The sequence below is a fragment of the Eupeodes corollae genome, chromosome 1 (genome assembly GCF_945859685.1).
Source record: "Eupeodes corollae chromosome 1, idEupCoro1.1, whole genome shotgun sequence".
Classification (NCBI taxonomy): domain Eukaryota; kingdom Metazoa; phylum Arthropoda; class Insecta; order Diptera; family Syrphidae; genus Eupeodes; species Eupeodes corollae.
In genome coordinates, this window is record NC_079147.1 from 158,875,910 (window position 1) to 158,896,327 (window position 20,418).

The 20,418-nt window shown below is 32.0% G+C and overlaps 1 protein-coding gene across 4 annotated transcripts in view; it reads right to left on the reverse strand.

Annotated features, from left to right (window-relative positions):
• The window catches only part of LOC129943337 (protein tramtrack, beta isoform), a 44,103-nt gene that overhangs the window by 8,543 nt on the left and 15,142 nt on the right, over positions 1–20,418 (reverse strand). Inside the window, exons 1-7 of one of the 4 annotated variants that reach the window (XM_056052688.1) lie at positions 14,179–14,580; positions 7,011–7,409; positions 6,468–6,932; positions 2,518–2,622; positions 2,307–2,397; positions 557–972; positions 27–318 (exon numbers count right to left, since the gene is read on the reverse strand). In XM_056052688.1, the coding sequence (XP_055908663.1) occupies positions 27–318; positions 557–972; positions 2,307–2,397; positions 2,518–2,622; positions 6,468–6,932; positions 7,011–7,148 (1,507 nt within the window). In that variant the 5' untranslated portion in view covers positions 7,149–7,409; positions 14,179–14,580. Of the gene's footprint in view, positions 1–26; positions 319–556; positions 973–2,306; positions 2,398–2,517; positions 2,623–6,467; positions 6,933–7,010; positions 7,410–14,178; positions 14,632–20,418 lie in introns of those variants that run through there. The other 3 variants (XM_056052687.1, XM_056052685.1, XM_056052686.1) reach the window with 3 other exon arrangements.

The window sequence follows — 20,418 nt, forward strand, 5'->3', positions numbered from 1 at the left end:
GGATTCAACTTTAATGCTATCATTACTATTATTTCCTGATCCCATTGAATCGCCGCCTCCGCCGCTTCCGACCCCTCCAACGCTGCCAGTTCCTTTCATCTTGGTTAGGCTGACAGTGTTAATACCCCCACCACTGGCACCACCTCCGGGTGATGACTTCGAACTTAGATTGCTAGAATTGTTACCGCCACCTGGCGTCGTCCCTGACATCTGTGTGTTAGCGGCAATGGTGAGGGTTGCTTTTAGTTTACCTGGGGCTGTGTTTCCAGGCATGAAATTGCTGTTAAACATGTCAATGAAGTCATTGTTGTTGAGGGGCTAAAATTAAAAAAAGACTATAAAGTGGTTTTGTCTTTATATGATATGATATTTATTCGCTTGTATCGCTGAGGGTTTGGAAGGATTTCAACCCACATTTTATTAAATGCCCATATGGAAGTGAATTTATATTATAAAATATTGACAAGTTTTTTTTCTCTATTTTTTAAATCTGATCTGTGATATTTTTTTTGGTACCATACAAGCGAAGAAATAATCATTATACCTGTCGACATACCTTTCCGTCCTGTTGGCTTAAACCATTTTGTTTTAATTTAGGACGTTTTGACAACTTTGGTTTTGACTTGACAATGGGCGTTAATTTTGGTATAGCGCCCATTGTATTAAGTATTGTCACAGTACCAGGCACTGTCCCAGGACTTATTAAAGCTGCACCCTTAGCTACAGCAGCTGCTGTTGCTGCTGCAACTGCCATTTGTTGCTGATGTTTTTGTTGTGCCAGCAGTAAAGCTTGTTGCTGGTGTTGCTGATTATTTTGAGCAACAGATTCGGCGGCGGAGGTGGCTTCTTGGGAATTGGGTGAACTTGATGGATCATATTTGAATTCAACAGGTTCATCATATTCATCAAGCATTAGCTGGGGTTCCATAAATGATGCATCCATTTGATCATCGCAATCACTATCGTTGGGATCTGAAAGAAATTGGATAGTATGGAAAAAGGTTTTTTTTTTTTTTTTGGGGAGGAAAGGAAGAATAAAAATAATTTATTTATTCAAAATTTCTTCTTTAGAATATTTTATTTTTTATATAGAAAATAATAAATTATATTAAGCAATTTATCGGAAAAGCTATAGGGATTTTAAAGCCATTTTTTGTTTTTATTTTTGTACACATACAACACAGATTTTCTTCTTCATTTTTGTGATACATAAAATGCTTTTGTTTAGATTGCATAGTAAATTTTTGAACTGAGAAAATAAAAAAAATAAATTTAAGATTTGGTGGAACCTAAGCAACTTAATTTGAATTGGTATTGAAGCACACATTTTTCACGTCGGCCAAAAATCCCTATGCTCGTCCCGATTAAATAAAAAAGAGTAACGTTTTTTTTTTAATTTCTATTTTCTTTCATATTTTATAAATTGTATTATATTTTTTGAAATAAAAAATATAGGGCAAGACAAAACTTTACTTAATTCGTTTTAATAGAAAAAAAGAAAGAAAACAAGGAAAAAAACGCAACACCTTTTCAATTTGCTGAATTGCTGAATATAATTGGGGGAACACTCACCTGCCGACGGAAAAAACGTTTAAACTCGCGAATTCAATAGACAATTATTATTATTTTCTTTTCTTTTTTTTAAGCACGATAACGCAGGCCACACTTTTATTTATATTTTTACATATTCCACAGCACTTTGAAAAATGTACTTAAGTTTGTGTTTTTGTTCCTTTCTTTTTAAAATATAAATAATATATATTTTTGTTTTTGAAGAAAGAGGGACAGACAGAGAGAGAGATAAAGATTAAACGCACAAAATCCCTTTTAGCTTTTCCGATAGATGGTTTTTGTAATTTTTATTTTAAATTGTTCTAAAAAATTAACCTATGGTAAATTGTGTTATTTAAAAAAATAGTTTTCATTTAAAAAATGTTCATCTAGTTTAATTTATTGTTTTTGGTGCATATGATGATTGAATGCTGTTAATGTTTATATATGATGTGAATTGTTATAAACTGCATGAGAACTAAATACATTGAATTTTTATTCGACACGAAATTTAATTTATTAAATTGAATTTTTTAATAAAAAAAAACTAAAACTTAAATTTTCTTTTGCAGGTGTAAAAAGGAGGTGTAATGAAATTAACATTGAAATGAAGGAAACGATTTTGTGATTTTTAAGTTTTGCTTAATTCTTTTTAATAACTTTTATATTACTTTTTTTTAAATTATACGACGGGTTTTACTTAAGCTTTTTATAATTTACTAAAGATTTTAAAGTTAATAGAGAAGAAAACTTACCGGAAGTACTATTGTCATTGTCATTATTTATTCTGTCTTTGGACTGTGATTTGCGTTTTTTTATTCTACCATCTCGGGAATCTGTGCAGTCCTATTTTAAATAAAAAAATATTAAAAATTATAGTAAAATTATAGCAAATAGAATTTAAAAACAAATTATAATAATTATATTTTATATGAAAACTTTAAATCGTATAAAGTTTGAACTTACATTTGCATCCTGATCATTATCGCAGGATTCACGTTGATTCTCGTCTGAGCCTTCATTGCCTGAATAACCATCACCAGAGATTTTAACTTCATGTTTTGGTGAGTCCTTTGAAAAACAAAATAAGCACAATTATTTATTTATTACAAATTTATAGTAAATAAAAAAGATTTATAGTAAAACTAGCTGACCCGACATACGTTGTTTTGTCATATAAATAATTTCTAGAGAATATTTTGCTAGAAATAAATAACTAATTGTAAGTGTGTATGGAAGTGGTATATAAGTGGGAGAGATATAGAGCACTGTAAACGGTAACAAAATATGAACAAAATTAACAAATTTTAATATTTAATTATTTTAATTATTATTAATTGTAATTTATTAAAATTAATTCTTATAAATTGTAAAAATATTGCTAATTAAGACAATACTACCAAAAAACCATATCAATCCCTTAATGCAACAGAGTGTACAATATTTTTTGTGATCAAATCTTTTCCCAATACAAACAAAACTGAATGGTTTGCCCACTCGAGAGCACGCCACTGTGAAAAACATTAAGAGCTCAAATCTAAGCCGCAGACAGGGATCTTTTGGCCTTGAGACTTATTGATAGTCATTGCAAATGTCAATCTAATTGAAAATTAATTGAATTGGCACATCTATGGGTACAATAGGGCTTCGCGATAATGATATATTTTCACCTCTGAATTTGCCATTTGGAATTATTGCTTCGAAAATATTTTTCATTAATTTTTAATCAATGATCGCGTGCCGTTGCACAATCGTGGTGGGTTAAAATTACCAAGCAAAATTAACGGAGATCCAACCTTCAGTTGAAAATTATGCGGTGGTATGCCTGGTAAATCCAATGAGTTCAAAAAATCAGTTGGATAATTTACAGCTTCGGTAGTATCACAAGCTATGCCAAAAGATTCGTATGACACCAAGTTTCCTGGTAAAAAATGTTGTATCTTGAGATTTAATTCGTTGACATCCCTGTGCCATTGTGTGCCACAGTGCATTCATCCCAGATGATAATTTTACACTGTTGCAGCCATGGATTATTTTGAATATTTAGTGGCAGTTTTGCTTCCATCCAATAAAGTTACCGCAATATCAGAGAATGTAATAGCCAATGCGATACCATTATTTGATCGTATTTCAACAAATTCAAGTTTTTTTCAAAACTTCATTGAAATACAAATAGAGACCTATAACTAATGAACATTTCCAGAAAGTAAGTAAGACACTAAAATGCTTTAAATTGTATCTAAAATAGAAATATTTTTAATTTTCAGAATCAATAAACAATTTTTATTGTTAAGAAATATAATGGGGCGTATTTATAGAGAATTACTAAAGTAGTAATTTCTTGATCTATAGTTTAAGGCTTCTTGATATAAACACATGTCTTATTCATAAACCAAGTTTAAGGTTGTATTCTACTACAATTATACTTCAAATGACAGGTTAAAGCCTAGATGAAGTGAAACGAATTTTTTCGGCGATCTCCAAGTGCAGAGAAAAATGAAAACGAAAACCACAGCGGAAAAAAATTTGTGGAGAGTTCTGTCAGCTGTCAAAAACAATTGACAGTCAGCTGCTGGTAAACAAACATTTTGTTGAGCAGTTAGTACATGGTTTTTCATTTCTGCAGCTATATTACTCCAGAGGTTAGCAACGGCTATATTATTTTTAACTTCGAAATTGCTTCACACTACTTCGAACAACGAAGCCAGTTTCGTTTTTTCCTCCGAAGAGAAATCAATTTTTTTTTCTTCGGTTTATTTTTTGGAAGTTGAAGTTGACTGCTCACTTCTTGCACAACACCAATAACATCTTCAAAATTCTTCAATTGAAAAGTTCTGATAGTCAGCTGCTGGTAAACAAGAGTGGAAAATAATTCTATTTATTATCATTTTGTTGAGCAGTTAGAACATGTTTTTTTCATTTCTGGAGCTATATTACTCCAGAGGCTAGCAACGGCTGAATTATTTTTGTGAAGCCTGCTCCAACTTCCAAATTGCTTCACTGGCTTCGACCAACGAAGCCAGTTTCTTTTTTTCTTCCGAAGAGAAATCAATTTTTTTTTCTTCGGTTTATTTTTTGGAAGTTGTCGGGCAATTAAATTGAGATCGAAAATAGTGGAGAATTGTACTAAGAAATCTAGTACAGTTATCCACTAAAATGACACATTTCGTCGTTCAGCAGCGTACTGAAAAACGAAAAGCACAGCGAAATTTTTCGTTTATGATTTCGTCATGTCATTTTTTGTATGGGAATTTTCGTTTCGCATCAGCAGCGTACTAAGCTTAAAGCAAAACTGGTCGCAGCCAGAGAAGGAACTTTTGTGGGAGCTGATTCGCCGGCACATCAACATTATCAACGATAAAAGAAATGATATTATGATGATAACAAAAAAATATTAATCATCTTGGTCCGATATCGACATTAATATGAGGGCCGCTGGCTACAATAGACCATTACAAAAATTGAAAGAGCAATGACATCGGATGAATGTTGCAGCCAAAAGAAGCAATGCTGGAATGAAGAAGGCTCTGAAAGCCACTGGGAAACTTATTGAAGTTCCAGAACCTGCGAGGTCGAATTTCTAGATGAAAGTGTGCTGCCTATAGAAAATGAACCAGCCCTCATAGTTTAAGATCGCTATTCGGCATCTATGAAAAAAAAGCTCCTTGATGTTCCCATCGGTCCTACTCCGATTGACCAACTTATGCGATTGCCAAAAAACAGCGTTAAAAAAAAACATTAAAAGGCTAGCAGTGGAAGTTTTTCTCCAACGAAGCAAGCAAATATGTAGCGAAAATTGCCAAAAAGAAGTGCTACACCAGCTTAAAATGGAACAAGTAAGAAAACAAATGAGCTACGAGAAAAGTCTTTATGAGAAAGACCTGGAAATAAAGAATATAAATCTTGAAAGGCAGCGTCTTTTGTTATGTATATGTATTTATCTTTATTTTTTTTAACTTAATAATTTAATTTTAACGTATTTTTTAACTAACTTAACATCACTCTGGTAGACATTTCTACCGAAAAATATGAATGCTGTTAAAACCTGGAGACTGTCAGAAACGGGTAATCCTCGTTTACTTGGTAGTTCTCCAATATTAAGTCAATTAATAATAAACGTAACTGTTTCTTTATCCAAACGATATTTTTCGTAGAAATCCTTGTCAATTAATTCAAATGGATTGAACAGTGGTTTGTATATTTTTCTTTATTTTTCTTTGTGGCATATAATGCAGATCACCAAATAACTCAAATTCCTCGAAAATATGCATTTCTTCTTCAATTGCGGTATCAATCGAAATTTTTCTCGACAGATATCATTTACTTTTTTAAACAAAAATCAAATGACACTTGGCTGTGATAATAACAACTTAAACACAGCATTTCCTATGTTTATAGTTAAACCACAGGTTTAGCCCTTAACTAAGCTTTAAATTTATTTATAAATAGCCTAAACTATAGACTTAATTATTAACAACTTAGCAAAAGTTTAGCAAACATCTATGAATATGCCCCAATGAGTTTTAACTCAGGCTTACAAAAACCGTTTTTGGTTGTTTAAAGCATTTATAAAGGAGCATATTTTAAAAACATGATGTGATAGAAAAATTTGAATGTAGGACATCTTAGTCCTCTAAATATGTATTGTGGGACAGAAAAATAAAACGTAATTTTGTCGACCAGTGTAATTATTGAAGGAAATTTGTACTCAATTTCGATTCAAGTGTGTGTAAAATTTTGTATATAGCTTTTTTAAAAAGGCTAACAAATTACTGTCAGTTTTAATTGGGTAAATGTTATGGTAACGCAAAGCATTTTATTTATTCCCTCAAAATACTTTCTAAAGGTTGGTTTGCAACCGAGCCGAAGCGTGACTAATTTTATTTATCATGTAAAGAAAATATTTATAAACTTACATGCATCATACCATCCCTGTCGTACTCATCAAAATCATTACCAGTGCCATTCGAGCTGCCCGATAATTTTCGAGGCCGACCACGTTTTCTCTTGGGCATCGATGATAACGCACTTCCCAATAATGATTGCTGATTGTCATTTATATTTAACATATTCTGTACTTTAGTCCTTTGTTGCACCAAATATGGTTGAATTCGATGCAATTGTGGTGGTGGAGGTGTAGGCGCAGCCCCAACTGGCTTATCATCATTTACTTCTGTCAGACCTTTAATTCTTAGACTCTCGGCTACGCGCAGAAACGCAGTTAAACGTTCCTGATCAACTGATACTTCACCACGATACATAAAGTCAAGTAGACTTTTCATATCTGAATAGGGAACATCTTTTAATATTACAATAGGATGTTTTTCTGGATGATTGACGAAGAGTGCATTAAAATATGGGCTACAAGCTGATAAGACCATCTAAAAGAAAGAGATATAAATTTTAAATATTGTTTTAAAAGAAATACTAGTTATTTTTTTTTGCTTTTTCTAATTTACCTTGTGAGCCTTCAGGTATTGCCCTTCCACGGCCAGCGTGACATCGGTGAAGGTTTCAGCGTGTAGCAGTTGATCGAAGACTGATAGAAGGTTACTTTGATGATTATTCCATCTTAAGCAGAATCTTTGGGATGCCATTTTAAATAGCTTATTGTTTTTCTTTTGTCCGATGTATTTATTTTTTTATTTGATCCTTTTTTTAGTTTTTTCAACTAAATTTTGTTCACTTATATACAAAATTATTGTTTTTCCCTCATATGTATATAAATTAAGATTTATTTTAAAATATGTAAAATATTTTTTAGTTTTTTGTTTGTTTGTGTAAAATGTTTATATTTTAACTTATTGCTTTCACGTTACAAAATTACGATATAAATTTAATAGTTTTGTTTTATTGTTCTGAAAAAAAAGAAAGACAAATTGTTTAGTATAGAATTGAATTTCATCTTCTAAGGTTTATAACTACAAATAACATTAAAAATATAAATCTCAGAGCTTAGAACTTTTTAACAAGAACAAGAAAATGTATCAACCCTTAAAACTACATAAGTACAAAAATTCCTGTTCTGTATTATAAATGTATTTTATTTGCATTAAGGTTCTTAGAAGCTAACTCATGCTGAAAATTGACTAACTTATATTAGCTTGGTGAGTTAAGTACGTGCTTGTCGTTCGTACTATCGATGACCCTCAGTTTGTATTCCATGTATGGAATGGAAGTCATCAATATCCGCCTATATCGCTAAAACAAGTTCGAATTTCTCTCCCATTAACACATTCTATGAACCATAGATATGTATATAAATATAGATAGATATATGTAGGTATAGTAGGTAGGTAGGTAAGGTATAGGAGGTAGTTAAGTTATTTACAAACATTTGTATAGGTTTAAACATTAAAGAAAACTATTGTACAAAAGATTTGAGTTTGTAATTTTAAGTAAGATGGACATTTTTGGATTCTTTGAACATACATTTTGACCAAGACAACTAGTTAGTTTATCAAGTGTTATATACTTATGATCGTGCAAAAACTACCATAAACATAATTTATAAAATATACAAAAATATATAACTTATTCCCTTGACAAGGAACCCTTTTTCATAAAACATCAAATAGAATTGTGCAGAAAATAAATGAATCACAGAGAAATAAAGTTCAACTTTCAGTTGAATGAAAAATTATGATTAGCGCTGTCATTTTGACATAAATTGAAATTTATGGAGATTTGTTTTGACTAACTTTACCTTAATTAGAAGGTAATTTTTTGACAGCTGGCCAATCAGATGCCAGAAACTTGTAATAGTTTAAATTCTCTTATGTCGTCCTAACCAGCCCCATGTATTTTAAAAAATATGAAACCCCATTAGAAATCCATGCACAAAAACCTTGTAAATTGTCATTATTGTTATTTCGTTTGTTTACTTTTCGGTTTCTTTAGAAACAAATCTTAGCCTGAATTTCATATTTAAGTTATGGACAAGTAAACAAACAGATCTAAACTAAAGTTCTTCCTAGAGGGCGCTGTGCTATTGCTTATTAACAACATTTAAATGTTGCAACGAAACAAATTTTCAAGATTTTACAAGAATTAAACTTAAATTTCCCTCTAATTGATTAGCATTTTAAACAATAATAATAATTTTATAATTAATTGATCTTTCTCTTCTTAACATAGATACAATGTATTCTCTCCATATGATGATAAAAATGAAAACAAAACCTCACAGTGAGAAAAAATACCAACAGGTGGTATTGAAACGAATATCACCACAAATTTGCTCCTCGTTATATTTTAGTTGTAGTAGTTTTTTGTTTCTCATAATTACATACAAATAAAAACAAAAATAATAACGCATTAAACACTTTACAAGCGAAACAAAAATGAGTACAAAAGGCGGAGAGTTATTCATCAGAAGAATATGCAATTGTAGAGTAGGCAGTATACGAGTATAATATTCAATTGTCAACTACTCGCATGCTAATAGGTCATGTTAAACTATTTTTCCCAACACCACCCTCATCAAGTTAGTGCGAAAACGACAACAACAACAACAAAAAGAACGATAGAAGTTGGATCAACCTGCTCCGTAATGGAAAAAGGGTTGCCGTAACAAAGTTTTGCTGAATTAAGTGCCAAATGCACTAAACGACAATAATCATATAATTTTTAGAAAATTCTTAAGTTACTTTCGAAAACGTTAAAAAGCCGGTTTTATGTTAAATTATAGTTTTGATGTACATATGTAGATTATTGCTATCGCCAAATGTTTAATCATTGTCAACCAAGTTTTTATTTTTATTTGGACGTTTGACGTTTACTCAAGTGTAGTCAGCCCGTTGTTGTTGGTTAGTCACAAATAATCATTGTACGTCAAAAGTGTATCTTTAACATGTGCCATTTTTAACATGCCATAGGAAGTTATCGTAATCGGTACGATTTGTCGAATTGAACATTTTGACATTTCTCGACGTTTCACAATCCCTAGACTCTAAATACCAGATTTTTAAAGAGATGTCTATGTGTGGTCGGGTAAGTTCGTACGTTGGGAAAGGTTTCTTCGTCGTCTATATCTCAAGAACCAGTAGAGATATCGACTTCGATAACTTCAAAAAGGAAGTTCTTGTAATCAGTCCAATTTGTCGAATTGAACATTTTGACATTTCTCGACGTTTTAAAGTCCCTAGACTCTAAATAAAAGATTTTTAAAGAGATGTCTCTGTGTGCTCGTGTTCTTTCGTACGTTGGGGAAGGTTTCTTCCTCGTCTATATCTCAAGAACCATTAGAGATATCGACTTCAAATATATCTTGTTATACATGCACAAAAAGATGCAAAAAGGACTCTTTAAAGAAAATTTGAAAGAATGGTTTTTTGTAACCCAAAATATCTTACGAACCAATAACGCTAGCCATAAATAATATATCAAGTATATATTTCAATAATATAGTTTTAAAAATTCAAATAAATCAATTAAATGTTTTTTTTCCTATAAATCAAAAAAAAAAAAACTGAACAAAAATAATTGTCACCTCGAATATATTACGAATACAAAATGATTTTATCTCCAAAATAATTTGATGCATGGATGAATAACGTTTTTGACATAAGGTTTGAAAAGAAAAGATCGACAGTTTACAAAAAAATAAAAACCCCAAAAAACATTACTAAAAGTTGTTTAAAAAGTGATTTTCGACTCAAATGTCTTTTTAAAAATTCAAACGAATTTCATCTTATAGAAAATATAGTTTTCGACAATAAAAAAAGGGTATTGGCTTTTCAAATAATTTGATTATATGCAAAATTTTCTTAGCAAAATCAAATTTATATTTGTTTATATATGATATAAAAACTTTGGCAAAAATTGGTTTTTGAAAACAAACTATTTCATCATATTCAACATGTTGTTGTTCATTTTTAGTTAATCTTTTAGAAGAATTCAACTGACAACTTTTTTTTAAACAAAACACAAAAAAAATTGGATAATAAATGGCTGAATCACAAACAAGCTTCAGTTTCGGCATCACCTGACGTTTAGGAGTTCAGCCATAGGAATCCAATGCATGCTATCACAATGAAGCTTCGACCTCACGTTACATTTGACAATCGTAAGGAAATAACGTAATGTTATGTAATGTGACTCCAAACGGAAGCTCTAGTTCAAATTTGTTGAACATTTGCTTTGTCTGACAGCTCCACAGTTGTAAAAAAGTCAACAAACAAATTACATACATTTGTTTTGAAGTGATTCCCATTGGTTATTATAGGCTTTGTAAGCTAGTTTATTTTTTTTTTCGATTTCAAAACTCATAGTTTTTTTTTATTTTGAAAAAAAAAAAAAAATAATAACAGCTGCTAATGACAGAAGTGCCAATTTAGAAATGTCATATTGGAAGTGTCATTCAAAGCAACCTCGTAGTAGGACCAACGTAACGCAGACGAAGCTGAAGCGTGTTTGTGTTTCAGCCAAAAGGGTTTTTGACTCAAGTATTAGGAGAATAAAGGAACGAGGCAAGAGTACGATAACTCAGGCCACAAGATATTATAACGGATTTGTATATTACAGTTAAAACAAGCTTTTTTACTAGGGAGGGGGATGTATCTCCCCCCGTTTAGGTAAAAAAATATTATTTAAAATGGAAACAAATTATTAAAAAAATAACTGTAATACTTACAATTAAGTATGATACATTTTTTTAAAGCCAACATTCTGTTTTATTAGCTAGTTTTTAAATCAAGTCAAAACTATGTGTAATTTTTGAAAAAAAAATAAATTTAAACTCAAAATTTGAGTAAAAAAGTTAAAAAAGGTTTAAATTGTAATTTGTCAATACTTCAAGATTATCTACTAGTGTTTTTATTTTAGAATTTATTGCTCCTATTTGTTTTTGATCAAAAACTGAAAACTAGATGATTTTATGTCTTCAAGTTCTTGAGAAAATTGAAAATTACCAAAAAAAATATTTTAATTAAATTACTTTTTCTTTTATAATAATAATAGTTAATAGTTATAAAGGTATGTAGGTGTGGTTTGGTTGTATGCAACAATAGGATGTGTGTGTGCAACCCTCTTAGCTAATAGACAAAAGTTTTGGCTTAAAAAAATTTATAAAACTTAATTGTTTTCCATCTAACGTACATATTTTTTAAATTGCCTAAACGGGGGAAGATAGAAATAGTAAAAAATGCTTATTTTTAACTGTTCTATACATATTCGTCATTGAACTTTGCCGCCTGAGTTATCCTACTCTCCCCAAGGAAGATATTGACTTGAAATTATTTTTATCACAAAAGATTTTTGTATGAATATTTTGTTAAATTTTTAAGTGAGACAAGTCGAAAGACGGGATGGGAAGTTAGGTGGCAACTCTAAAAAAATAATCATTAATCCCAAGAGAGTACGTTACGTACACATCTGTTTCAATCGATTTTAATAGCGAGTAAGTTAAGAGAATTGGAAAAGAGCTTGCAAAAGAGAAAATATACACTTAAAATAAAACCTACTTTAATTGTTTTAATATGACGTATTTATGTACAAAAATACGTATCTATACATAAAAATGCTCATAGATACTCAATTATAAGTTTTACTATTTTGATTCTTAATAACGTTTTAAAATGAGAGTATCACAGAATGAACTCTTAACACCCACACAGTACCGACATCTATACATCTACCACCAAATTAGGTTCTTAAGATTACGAAAGAGAAACAAAAAACATGTTAACACACTAAACAACCACCCTCACTCAAGATGGGTTTTTTTAAGTTAGGAAGCAAGCCTCCCACGTCTCAAAACATACAACATCTATCTCTACCAATATAGGTATCTAAGTTTTTTCAGTGCAAAAAACAAAAACAAAATAATGAAACTTGTTCCTGGAAGGAGAGAAAAACCTTTAAATAGGTTCGTTTCGCACCCAGTCATCGAAAAACCCACATGTTTATATTTTTCTTTCTAGAAACAAAAAGCCTTCACTGGTGACTTTTGATCTACCATTGTGTATTGTATATATGTATGTAGTTTGGTTTGTGGTGCGTGGTTTAGGGATCAAATGACACAATTGGAATTCAAATTCAACAGATCTAATAGATACCTAGGTACCTACCGTATGATTTCTCAACCGACCAATAAGAACTTTGGGGATGTATCCCTACAGAATTGGAGATTTTTCTTATTCGTTTTATTTTTAAACTTATCCATCTCCCTGAAAGACAGACGTAGGGTATAGGTATAGTTATAGGTAAGTACAAATAGGAAGGGGAAAACATTTACTTATTTATTTTAGGACTTTCATGAATTCAAAAATTCCTTTTAAGACGAAAGAACACGATAAGAATGACAAATAATAATAAAAAAAAAAAACTACGTAACCAAAGAAAGGAAAAGAAAGCCACGACAACAACGAGAAGGGTGTGTTAAAAGGAAAACGGAAACGACAAATACAACAAATTTAGTGGTTACTTTATTCTTTTTATTTGTATTATTTCTACTCATTGCGCACCCCAAAGAAGAAAGAGATGGACACACAAATAAAAATTAAACCAAAAGAAGTGAGCCTGAAAAGGATAGAAAATTCAGCTACACGACGATCCTTTCCCTCATTGTATATAATTCTGTTCTGATGTTGATCGTGCCAACAAAATTCCTCCTTCATAGGTATTTATATATATATATATACAAACTCTCCTATATGCATATAGAGATAGCATTTCTACAACGAGAGATTGGTGGTGCTCACTCACAGAGAGTAGAGAGTATAGTATGTGGGTAAGTGAGTAAAATTCATCCCCCCCTCCCTATCAAAAAAAAAAATAAGCGTAATGGATTTTTTGTTTGTTAAAATCATTTATTTTTGCTCCCTCTCCCTTATGGACACCAATTGTTGATTTTGTTTCTATATAAATGTATATTTTATTATTATTGTTGTTGTTTCTTTTTTTCCTTTTTTTTAATGCCCTCTTATCGGGGACATATTTTATACACACATTCTCTCTTACATAGCTACAAAAACAAAATACACGGAGAAGAAAAATAAAATCCACTTTGCACGACAGAATAATATACAAAAAAAAAAGAAGAAACACAAACAAACGTTTTTTATTTTTCTTCTTTTTGTTTCGTTTTTAAGTAGGGGTACACAGAAACACTACACTATACGAAACGAATGAGAAGACGAACGTGTCCGATAGGATTTAAGGCGAACTGAAAAAATAAAAAGAAACTACAAAAAAGAAAAGAAACAATTACACAATTTTCCTTGGAAGAGGAACCTATGACTGTGAGATAAAATAATTGTAAGTTCTAAAGAATTTTTTTTTTGATTTTTCACTTCATTATAAATTTATTATTATTTTCCATGATCACTTCAAGTTCGAGTTTAGAGTTGAAATTGGAAACGATATAATTACAAAAATATAAAAGTTGAAATAAATTACCCCCCGTGGGAAAGGAATTTTTTTTTAAATTTTTTCTTCAAATTGCCAGATCATCAAATCTGACTATCGCCCCTTGGGACTTTTTTTATTTTATAGGTATAGGGTTAGGATACGCCCTTTTTATATTAAATTGATTTTGTTTGTTTTTAATTTGATTGAGACAATTTGAAACACTTCCACCCTTAATTATTTATATGAAAACAAAATAACAGTTCATATTATAATCACCATTTAAATATTATTTTTGCTCCCCTATTTTAGAATAAAAATTCTACTCCATTTTGTTTTATTTTATTTTATTTTACACTTCCATCGCCATCGTTCGTCGTCCATCTACACACACGACACGACACGTCCTAGTAAGGCCAAAGTATAGATCACTTGTGATCGCAAAAACTTCGTAGAACAAAATTCTACACTGTACAGCTACTCGTACAGAAGTGGCTATGGTTTATTAGGTAGGTACCTACAATGGTGGAGAAGCGAAGAAGCGAGGAAGGCTCCAATAAACTACAAGGAGAAAAAGGTGGGAAGGAGGAAATACAAAAAAAAACACATACAGAATGGAAATTGAAATAAGGAATCTAACTCCCCAAACCTAATGGTTTTTGGAGCGGTGCTGTTGCTGTTGTTGCTGCTGCTGCCACCATAGTTGAAAAGCTATATACTCTCCACTCTTTTTACTAACCTAACAAATTCTCTCTTCTATATACTGTCAGTTGTCTTGTCAGCCCCTGCTCGTTTTATTTTTTGTTTCATTTTGTTGATGTTGCTTCTCTTGTTTGGTATTGCATACCTATGCATAATGTATGTATGGATGTATGTAAAAGAGTGATAATTGTTTGGTTACAGTTAAGGGTTGCCATATCATGAACTTCATAGAAAAATCTGGTATATTCAATTAGAATTTATTTTACATTTAAAAACAAAATGAAAAAATTAATTGTTCTTCATAAAAAAACATGAGTTATTAATATTTTTAAACTACAGAATTTTCAGAAATAAGTTAGCTTATAAGTGAATGTACTAGTTGTTGTTAAAAAAATAATAAAATTGTAGCCTAACACACGCATAAAACATAATTATTCTTCAAGCGGGCGCGCGCAGTCGAATCCACCCAGCTTAGTACATTTTCGTTCGTATTTAAATTATGTTAATTAATGAAATAATTGTTCCTTTTTCATTATTTTAAGTACTTTTTTGACAAATTAGACTTTAAAGACAATGATAATGTATATGAGTACAAATCAATAAATAAATATTAATAATTAGTGATTTATTTCGGTGCCTGACATAAGGACAAGTGTCATAAGACCAAATTTTGAAATTTGGCCTTATGACATTTTTCAAAAGCGTCATAGGACCAAATTTCAAAGTTTGGCCTCGTGTCGCTTTCAGAAAGTGTCAAAAGGCCAAATTTGTCTAAACATTTTTTCAATAATTATGCTAAAAATAACAGCAGTTGGTAAGTAAATGTAATCAGAAAAGTTTGAAGCTACTTTTCTTGTGTTCTTTTTGTCTTTTACGAAAAAGTAGTAAAATGGATGTTCAAAGTGATTTGATATATAATTATTAGTTTTGTGAATTCTTAAGAGTACGCAGCCAACTGTTATAATACCTGAAATTAAACTTAGAGGAAATTGTTAACTATCTAAAAGACATGTGTGCTATAATAAAGCGTGTAGCACAAGTTCGGATCCCGAAATCAAGTGCCGCTCATAATCATACAAATAATGAAAGTTTAAAAAATAAAATGAAAACTATTAATGAAATAAAAAAAACAATGGAAATATTTCAGTAAAAGGAAGCGGCGTACTTGAAGTCTACAATGAAGTATGTTCAAGCGATTATGAGAACCTTCCACATGTAAGCTTCTAATTTAGTTCAAGTTCATGTCACCAATATCTTATTCAAACCCCACCAAAAACTATCTTTTGGATGACACTTTTTTTTGTTGCGTCATCATGTGGATTTAAGCAGTTCTTTTCTCTCATGCTTACCATGTAAGTTTATGTGCCTACTACTGTTTGTGATTTTTTTATTTTTATTTAATAAAGTTTCTCAAAAATGTTGTATGAATATTTAAAGCTATAAGTGTCCTCTTTGAAGCTTTAGCTTTGGAAATATGTACAAGATAAAGTTTGTCAAGTCAATTTGGAAAGCGACATAAGGCCAACCGTTAAAATGTGGCCTCATGAAGCTTTCGAAAAGTGTCATAAGGCCAAATTCTAAAAGTTGGTCAAATGTCACTTGCCCTAATGTCACGGCACCCTTTATTTCTCTTATTCATCCCATAGGTATATTCGGTTACGCGCGCCCGCTCCCGTTACAAATGACCACGCACCGCTTAAAGGTCAACATTTAATATAACCAAATAAGGTGAATCAATTTCACCATTAATGAGTTGATGAAGAAATATTAAGTCATTATTAACACAACTTTGACGGAGAGATTGTATTTGAAAAAGCTGAATATGATGTCCATAGGGAGGCAGATCATAATGTTCATCCCAATAAAAACCCTTTAGGGCAAAGCGAATGAAATTATGTTGAATTAATTCAATACGTTTTCTATGAATTTCGTAATAGGGAACATGACAATTGTACAAAGAAAGAGTAACATAGTGATCATTGAACTTCTTTGTCCAGCGTTTTTTTAAAAAAAACAAGCATAGAACTTACCTTATTGACAATTAAATGAATGTGATGTGTAAATCTAGGTTGGAACAGAAATGAACACCTTAATTCTTAAAATGATATAAAATAATCAAATATATAGAAAAGAAGCACTTATAGCCTTTACTTTTTACGATATACATACAATGCAATCTGGCAAGCCTGCTTACCATGTTTCCCTTCTTCTATTAGTATTCTCTATTTAGCGGGTAGAATATCCCCAAAACTAATACTATTGTAAAACCGGATTCGAAATTATATTTTATCTCAGACAAATACAAACCAATAATTGACTATAGAAATTTGTATTTGATTTGTATGTGTGTGTGTTGGATGGAGTATATGGAGAAAGTAAGCTCTTTTTGGGGTGAATTGAGAGAGAGAGAAAAAGAGAACAAAAGCTCTACTAAAGTAAAATTAGGACGATCAACTTTGATGTTGCCATGTAACGGTAATTAATAAAATCTAAATATTTTACTTTAACATGAATTGATGAAAAACTTGGAAAAATAAAAAACAAGATGTCGATACTTTGTCATTTAACAACAAGAGTTCATTTATGGCTTTACACAAGTTTGACCTATAATCCCTAAACTAGGTATCTATGTATGTAGTTCTTTTAGTTTTAAAGTTGCTGGACCACTTTTCAAGATGATAGAAGTAGATGTTTTACACAGAAACCTTTGTAAAGAGATAACTCAAATAGAGCCCATTGAAGATGCAATAGACGATCGGTTTTGAGAACTTTGTTTGCATAAACAGAATAGAAAATGTGACAAATTCGTCAAACTATGCTATGCAAGATGTATACACATCAGTTATTGGTGTAAATGTTAACATTTTTAAAAAGGTTTATCAAGAAGCTCAGAGCCGGATTTAGGGGAGGTCATCCACAAACGGGGGCCCAAACAATAGAGGCTTTGAAAATTCAAATTCCAACTAATAAACATCTTTTCCTTTGGTATCATACATACATTATTATTTTATTACATTAATCTTAAATAAAAGAAATCATTGATTTATATTTGTTCACTCCAATCAGGCAATCAGTGAAATATCAAAATCTCAAATGGATGCATTTTAATTCATTTTCCATCTTGAGGGAGTACCCCTCAGTGGTTTCCGTGTCTCGAACATTTTTTTTTTCTTATATGTACATGCAGAATTTGTAAACGTTTATCACAGAGCGGCATTGAATTCTGATTGAGAAATTATAGGAGAAGAAAAGCGGACTGTTTTAAGTCTCGTTACTCTTGTCGCGCTAAAGCTACCAAAGCCTTAGTCTACGGCTATTCGGAAATAGAAGGTCTAATCAGCATATCTTTCAATAAAGAGCAAAAAGAGGAATGAAGCAACGCACCTTCTACAAAAGATGAGTGGTCTCGAAACCGCTTTGTTTGCAACGATAACTTGGAGCGATTTAAGGCTACAAATAAGGTGTTGCAAGACTCAAAAATGATTCTTGAATAGGCAATGCCTGCACTAGAATCATTGAAATCATTCGTGGAATCCAAACGAAATGATTTTGATAAATACAAGGAAGCAGCCAAAAAATATCCCATATTGATGAATATGTACAATCACGCATTCGCACCAGAACGAGAAATGTGAGTTTGAATCCGCTCGATTACGGAAAGCACAAGACGCAAATCTATCACCGAAGGAAAAATACAATAAAACCGCTTTCATCCCAGTGATTGACCAGCTATCCGTTTCTATTACTAAAAGATTGCATGCCTATGAAGTTGTACGTTCGAGATTTGGATTCCTGATTTACATCGAGTAGATAGATGCTTAAAATTTGCACGCTGGAACAGATGCATTGGTGAAAGTGTATTCGGTTGATTAAGAGCCTAGTCTTGGTAATGAGTTCGTTCAATTTGTGTCTCTGATTGACTCCTACAAAAAGGAAATGGACAATGGAACAGATCAATCGCCGGAACTATTTTACTACCAAATTATCGAAAATCAAAATTTCAGATCTACATTCCCAAACCTCGAGATTGCCCTGGAGAGCGCTCATTTTCAAAAATGAAAATTATAAAAAATAGGCTTCAAACCGAGAATTGGATTTCAACGAAATCAAATGATTTTTTGACGAAAAAAGCTCGAAAGGTTCCGTTCGTTGACCCTAAAACTTTTTTTTTTGTTTGTATTGATATGTGTTTGTTTAATACTAAAGGAATTTACTTGGTTTCACAATAAATTATTTATTGAAAATAATTTGGGTCGTGGGGGCCTCCGGCAACAAAGCCCGAGGCCTCTGGACCTCTAAATCCGGCCCTGAAGAAGCTTAAACTCTCGAATTCGAACCCTTCATCTTCTGTTAGTTATCAATAGATACCTACGTATTGGCTGTCATTTTTCGACTGATTTGTTGTTTCATTCTTACTTAGTCATGTAAGTGAGACAATAAAATTGGTATCAAAGGAATTTCCATAACTTTATGAAATATTAAGATTTATCCTCAATTGAGGTTAAAACTTAGAAAAATATTTAATATTCTCAGTTTTTTTTTGGATAGACCTAAAAACCTTTGCCTGGCAGGACCTTAAAAAGGGGAAACCTTCATTTGTGTATGTATATTTTCTCCTTCCGTGAATCCTCTGAATCTGTTAATATTCATTTCCATAGAATTGTGAGAATGAGAATATTTTGTATACCAAGCACAACCTACCTATAAAAATTCTCTTCAATAAAATTACTCATTCTTTATGTGTATTCTCTTCTCCCCTACTCTTTTTGCACCTGTATTCCTATATTGCTTTGGTTTTATGATCATTCGTTTCGTTGAAATATCCATTTGGACATTTTCAGGCTCCACTCTCAAAAGTCATCGAGTGTAGACTTTGGGCGGTATACCTACCTATTTACATTTATTATACAAAATTATACAGGTACACAAATGTACCTTACTACTATACATACATACATACATATGTATATTAACTACCTACATTAAAGCACGAAGAATGTTTTTTTGTAGAGATTCACTGAAGTGAGTCGTGCCTTGCTTGTTTGCCTTGCCCTATTGCGTGTTGACTTCATATTATTTTCCCCTACTTCTCCCCTTCGTCGTACAACACAAAACTCCAATAATCCAACTAACGATCATTTTTGTGTTGTCTTCTTTTTATTTTTTTTTTTTTTACTGTGTGTGCCTTGTGCCTCCTCCTTTACACGTTCACCTACTCTATAATTTCATCGATCGTTGGATGGTTTGACTATGCTGCCACTCCACTACCGCTGCCGCTGCTGTCGCTGCTGCCTACGTGGTAAAGGAATTTTATTTTTCTTCTCATCACGGGACATTCATATTATGGATGGGGATGGGGCATGGGGGTATATCGAAATTCAAACACGCACACACAAACACAAACACTCCTATATGGCATGGAAAATGGGCACACTTAGTCAAGTATGTATGCGTGGTGTGTGGGGAAAATGATCATGATAGCAGTCCGACCAACCAACCGACCGACCGACCAACCGACGATAGGATGACAAAGGAGGGAGGAATGGATGGATGGATGAATCGCGTGGACGACAATCGACAATACGAATAAGACCGACCGACTTAACGACCAAACGACACAACGCGAAGCGACGCGACACGACGCGACGACGTACATGCAAGTGGAGCGTCATCGTCGCCTTCGCCGTCGTCGTCGTCATCCGTTGCGGCGATAGCGATATGGTGGTGCCAGGGAAGAAGAAAAAAGGCAAAGGCGATTAGGTACACCAAAAATGAAATATATTTACCCATGGATTATGGAGTGGAGATTTTTTTTTT